General features: G+C 39.7%; 1 protein-coding gene across 1 annotated transcript; it reads right to left on the reverse strand.

The window, feature by feature from the left end:
* Positions 1 to 403: 403 nt before the first annotated feature.
* LOC141655147 (uncharacterized) lies at positions 404 to 4,861 on the reverse strand. The gene is made up of 5 exons (XM_074462239.1): positions 3,226 to 4,861; positions 2,638 to 2,956; positions 1,450 to 2,549; positions 1,223 to 1,363; positions 404 to 1,116 (listed from the first exon to the last, which is right to left on the reverse strand). The coding sequence occupies exons 1-5, from the start codon at positions 4,859 to 4,861 to the stop codon at positions 404 to 406; spliced, it is 3,909 nt and encodes a 1,302-aa protein (XP_074318340.1).
* Positions 4,862 to 6,257: the final 1,396 nt, after the last annotated feature.

Here is a 6,257-nt window from a genome sequence, read left to right on the forward strand (position 1 = left end):
GACGTGTGTAAGGGATTGACCTTGACTCTTGTTTATGGTCATTGCATAGCATGGTTTCAGTGGATATTGTCTTCTCTTGAGAATGAATGGTACCTTAGGATCCGTCCATGTTAACACTATCCTTGGGATTAGCACATGCTTACCCACGTTTGAACCGGTGATAATCCTCGCTTCCACTATATACTCTCATGTTCGTGTTACAATCAATCGAGTTCCATTACACAATCCTTGTGAGGGGTTAATATTCCGTAAAAACATTACTGGCATGCCTACCTTAAGCTTGAGCTCGTGCCTTGGCAGGCCTTGTAGATTTAGCGTATTTAGGTACTCGATCGGGTATGCCGAGAACTGGTCATCGCTGTCTATAGAAGCCGCGCATACTTCATCGCAACTTTTATATATTTTATAGTTGCCAGGGATTTGCGCGATCATATAGTTGTTTACTGTATATGCTATTTAATTCGTTCAAAGGAGTTAGTATTGCGCGTTCACGCAAGTATTCATCATCCTTACTCCCTTCTACGAAACTCGGGTAAATTTCATCTACTACTTGTTTAATTTCAAGCTTCCCACACACTGATGTGTACTCTTCTGGTATCTTTATCCACGTCCCTTCATCCTCATGCTCTTCCGCTTTCGCCTCTAACCTCCCGTCACCCATAGCCAATAACCACTTATTAAATCTCTGTCTTTGACCATCTGAATCTGTAACCCTCATGCTCTTCCTTAGAATAAACATGGTGCATGATTTCCATATATGTGACCTGCTTATTGAGGCTTGTAAGATATCCTGTCTCTTCCCCTTCGATACGATGGGGAGCACTTGTCTGAAATCGCCTCCAAGTAACACCACCTTTCCCCCGAACATCTTTGATGATGCGTCTGGATCGGTGTAGCTTACTATATCTCTCATTGTACGATCTAGTGCTTCAAAAGCATTCTTGTGGTCCATTGGTGCCTCATCCCATATAATCAACGACGTCTCCCGTAGTAGTTCAGCCAGCTGGCTATTCTGTTTCACATTACATGTTGAGTCGTCGAATAGCTCAATAGGTATATCAAACCTACTATGCGCTGTCCTTCCCCCTGGTAGTAGTAACGCAGCGATACCTGTAGCTGTATCGTTAGTATTAAAATTGCCATTATCATTACATCTCTTTCTTTTTCTTGTTTGTAGTTTTTACATTTATTGTTAAACACTTAGTTAATTTAGAGATCTAACCGGACGATGCCACATTGAGTACAATCTTGCCCTCTGACCTTAGTTTCGCTGAGATTGCCCCGTATAAGAATGTCTTTCTTGTGCCTCCATGACCGTAAACGAAAAACAACTCCTGTAATTTGCTACTGGCAGCATTGATAACTGCATCATAGACGTCTACATTTGTAGAAAATTGTTAATACTTTGTCATGTACTTTACGATGCTTATTTTTTAGTGTATGACATACCTTTTTGCTCTGTGTTCAATAATTTGACCTTCCCTTCCCACTCGTCTCTCAGCTGTTTGCGATCGTACTTCCTTTCATCCCTAATCAGTCTGTTCTCCATGCCGTGTACATCGGATTCCACTGGTTGCGGCATACTTTCTATGTCCGATAGTCTTTTGCCGTATCTCATCAGAATTTTGTCTATCTCAAGTAGGGTGTATGACCGTTTGGCGGCATCACTAAGTTCAAAATTAGGGTCTCCAAACAATCTTCTTTTCTTGCGCTCAATGTCCTCCGATAGCATCCCATAGCTCTCGTCCCACAGCTTCGTTATATCTGTTACTTCACAAAACAGAATCATTGTGACGAATAGCTCCCTGAGCTGTGACGGCATCGCCCATTTATTTGCGCCTGACATTGCTTCATACCACTCTTTATCATTATTTAAAAGGCCATGTACATAACAAGCTTCCTTGAATGTAGGGTACACAACGTCTCCCAATGTTCTAATTTCTTGATAACTTTGAGCACCCTTGACTATGTTAAGGAGCACTCTCAGGTAATACTTTTCTCCGGCTATTGGGTGAACGTAAACCATCCTGCCAATGCACTTCCCTTGCTTCCTTTTGTGCCATCTCCCTTCCTTCCACGCGTATTTTGTTGGAAATTCCGCATAGGATAACGTTTTTGCATCTGGCTGATTTGCATTGGTTGCCATCCACGCTGTCATCATTGTTTCTGTACTGTTTTTCTCCTCAATTATTTCTTCTAGCATATCACTGTCCTTAATCACCACTGATTGTTCTCCTTCCAGGTGCACGGGGAGGCGCATCACTGAAGGATATCTCTCCTGGATATCAAACTCAAAGATTCTCTTGGCCGCCTCTGATGCAGATAGATATCGACAGTCCATGTAAGCCTTTATCTCGTCCTGTGTGTCCTCTTGTATGACTAAAGTTGCTTTATCTGGCCCCTTTGAAATATATTTAAACAAATACTTTATGGCTTTTGCTGTGTTGCACCACTCGACATTGATGTGTGCATCAAACATTAAAAGCAACCCTGGGTTATATGTTACAATAGATCTATTGTCCATCTCATGAATACCCTTTTTAATGGTCCTGCACGTAGAAATTTAACTGGTAGTTCACGTTAGTGACACTCTCATCATTAGGTTAGAAAGTGGGCGGCTTTAGAATATGTACTTACCTACTGTCCTTCCTTCTTCTGTACACTGGATACCCATTGTGATCCAATGTTGTGCTCTCGTTATGTTCCTTTGGATATTTCTTTGTGCAAACATCATTCATCATACATGGGCAATTAGGACCATCTTTGCCGCATGGTCCATGGACCATAGAGCGTGACACAATTTCATATAACCGTGGCTCCTTGTTTTTGTCAGGTATCTCCGCATGGAGTATGGTGTCGATGAAGTCGGTTGACACCTCTTCAGTCCCTCTCCTCAGCCACAATAATATATGAGCATGAGGTAAACCTCTCTTCTGAAACTCTATGGTATAAATATCTGCATGGGCGGGGAACATATTTTAGCTATTTACATTTAAGAATAGTATTTGACATTGCGGTTCAGTTGATTGAACAGAATGAGTTCAGAGAGAGCCATGGATCTGATCTTGTTTGTTCATCAAAGTTTTGTTCTTTTTGTAGGATTGTTTAGACTGGTTAATTGTTTCATTCTATGGGTGGTTTTTACAAATCAATGCTGCATTGATGGGGAACATATTTTAACTTTTGACATTTAAAAATAGTACTATTTATTTAATCAAAGTTTACCTGCAACGGTAGGTCCAAAATAGTCTTCCTTTTTCAAAAGGTGCATAAGTTGCCGGAGCTTCATCTTGAAAACTCTGGCCACGATATCTGGACGGTCCTCAGCTTTTTGTCCACCCATGAGAGTCAGAGCTGCCTCGACCTCTGGCCATCTTGGATTTGCAGTTAATGTTAGAAATAAGTGAGGATTTCCGTACCACCGACAGATGGCCATTGCATCTTGGTAGTTTTGTTGCATGTATCTCGGGCTTCCAGTAAATGAGAGAGGCAGATATATTCTCTTGCCAATAGTTATCGCCATTGTATCTCCTTGTGTAATGGCGTCATATACGTTATTTAAAACATCACATCTGAACTTGTCTTGATTATTCCTAATAAACCAGAGTCTTTCTGACTCGATCGCACAACAACAATCTACTAAAAATTGCTGGAACAATCTACCGCAATATAGTAATAGACCGCCTCCTTCCTCCCTCTGTTGTATCCGATACGCATAGTATTCTCTCATAGTGACGTATTCCCTCTTGCCCTTCTTTCGTGTTCCATCTGGTACATAATATGTTATTCCAGTATGGTAACTATCTTCGCCATAGGGAAATAATAGCGGATACTGTAGAGCCATATAGGAAGGATGTAGCTCGCTAATTTCTTGTAACCCTCTCGATCTATGATGTACAACTATGTCCTTCCCTCTGGACTCGGTACTATTATCTTGTACAATGAGTGCGGCGATCTCTGACGTTGTTGGAGTATTATATATCCTGTCATTAGGCTTCCTTGTACCTAACAATTTGACCGATAATCGTATGTTGTCGTCCTCCTTTATTCTCTCTTTTGCCATACGAAATGTCTTTGCTAGTGGGTTAAATTCGTCTAACATGTCCTTTAGTTTTGCTAAAATGTCACGATCTAAGGTAGGGCTGTCCTCTCTTCTGGCCACGGCCTTTTCTCTTAGCGATATCTCTAAGTCGGTATCGTAGATATATAGTTGTGCATATGATGGTTGGGCCCCATCTTCTGGAAGCAGCGTTCCCATACGGTGGAGGACCTGGCCGCTTACCCGGAAGACGTAGCTACCTGGCCTTTGGTTAACCGAGTTGTCAATCTTTGCACCCATAGAAGTGAATGCGTAACAGGAATTGTATACTCTAATTAACTGTCTGAAGTCTTTTGATTCCTTATCTTCATGGGTTAGTAGCCTTCTTAAGATATCGGGTGCATCCTTTAGTCCCTTCAAACGAACCTTACCATCTCTACAACACATGTTGAACCTTATGTTGTTTCGTGTGCTTGTGTTTTTTATTCTCTCATCGAACCACATAATGGCACCACATGAAGGGCAGTTGTACTCAGCATCGCCTAGGTAGCGATACTCTTTTTCTTTGTTCTCTACGACAAATATACCATTATTAATCTGATCGGTATAAAAATTGGGAAAAAAATTTAAATATTGTCTGGCTGTTGAACAACAGCCTAATACTTTCTTGATTGGTACAGAAGATAAGTGTAGTAATTTACCTGGTTGCCCTTTTTCTTCATTGTCTATCTGTTCTTCAGAATTGTTACCTACTCTTTGCCTCTTCCTTCTGCCTTCTGAGATGATCCTCCTACGTGTGTTCCTCTTATCTACCCCTTCCATTATTGTTGTTTACTTGGGTTGCAAAAACTCTGTTTTAGCGGGAATAATTGCTGTGTTTATTTGAAGAATACATATGCTTAAGTAGGAGTAGAAGACGTTTTTGTCTCCAATTAGGTTTTACATATATAGTTTATTAAAGAGTGGCAGACTTCTTATAGTAAACATAAACAATATTTAATATGTTCTCCTCTCCAATTGGTTTTTATATATAGTTTCTGTTTTAAATTTTATCTACTGGTGGTTTGTCAGTGTTGGGACTACTATAGTTGCAATATCTAACTCTACTTCTTTATCATATTGTTATAATTTCAGTTATGAAGCGCTTTTCAACTACTGTTTAATTGTTATGCACGTTTGCGCAACTCCTGGTGGGATACCTAAGGGGGCTGTTGAACGTTTTGATATTATAATGAAGCATGGTATGTCTGTGATGAAACTTTGGCTGTGTATTATCCGAATTACCAGTGTCAACAATGAAATTATCTTTAATACTTGTCATACGCACCTGGGTATTTTAAATTCGGCTTGCTCATTTCTGTAATCGAACATGAATTGGCACAGTCAGCTTCCCAAAAAAAAATCTGAAAGGATAGTATTCACTAAACCATTCAAGACACTGACTTTCTTGAAAATATCCTCAGATTTCACAAACCCATTAGCTAACTTTGAAGAACTAAGCTCTGACATTTGTCTATCTTTTTTTAATTGGGCGAATTCTTCAGGAAATCAATGCATCTCCAGGAGTTCATGTCTGATAATGAGGCATTGTTCTGAGTTTGTTCTTGTGTGAGATGGGTACGTTTCTGTGATTGAGACTTTGATTCTTTTTCGGGGAGTTTTAATTGAAGCTGCTGAAGAAGTTTGCCTTCTTTTTCTGAGTTTTTGCGCTTCTGGAGATTGGTTATGCGATTCCAGGTTGGCACACACTGGTATTTATTCATGCATCTCCAGGAGTTCATGTCTGATAATGAGGCATTGTTCTGAGTTTGGTCTTGTGTAAGTTGGGTACGTTTCTGTGATTGAGAGTTTGATTTTATTTCGGGGAATTTTAATTGCAGCTGCTGAAGAAGTTTGCTTTCCTTTTCTGGGTTTTTGCGCTTCTGGAGATTGGTTATGCGATTTCAGGTTGGCACAAACTGGTATTTATTCTTTATTACTCAATGTGGAAAGTATGTAATATCTAATGATAATACATCAATTATTGTCTAAGCAAAATAAAAGTAGTAACTAATAATATGTAGTTGTGCTACATACAACAAACTTTAGGAAGTATCTAGGATTTGAAAGTAACAACTAATGGTTTGTAGCTGTGCCATAGACATCACAGCCATTCTTAAATAACAACTAATATTATGTTTTTTATTCTATAAGCTATTAAGTAGTAGTCTAGAGCTAT

This window comes from Silene latifolia, chromosome 5 (assembly GCF_048544455.1).
Source record: "Silene latifolia isolate original U9 population chromosome 5, ASM4854445v1, whole genome shotgun sequence".
In the NCBI taxonomy this organism is placed as follows: domain Eukaryota; kingdom Viridiplantae; phylum Streptophyta; class Magnoliopsida; order Caryophyllales; family Caryophyllaceae; genus Silene; species Silene latifolia.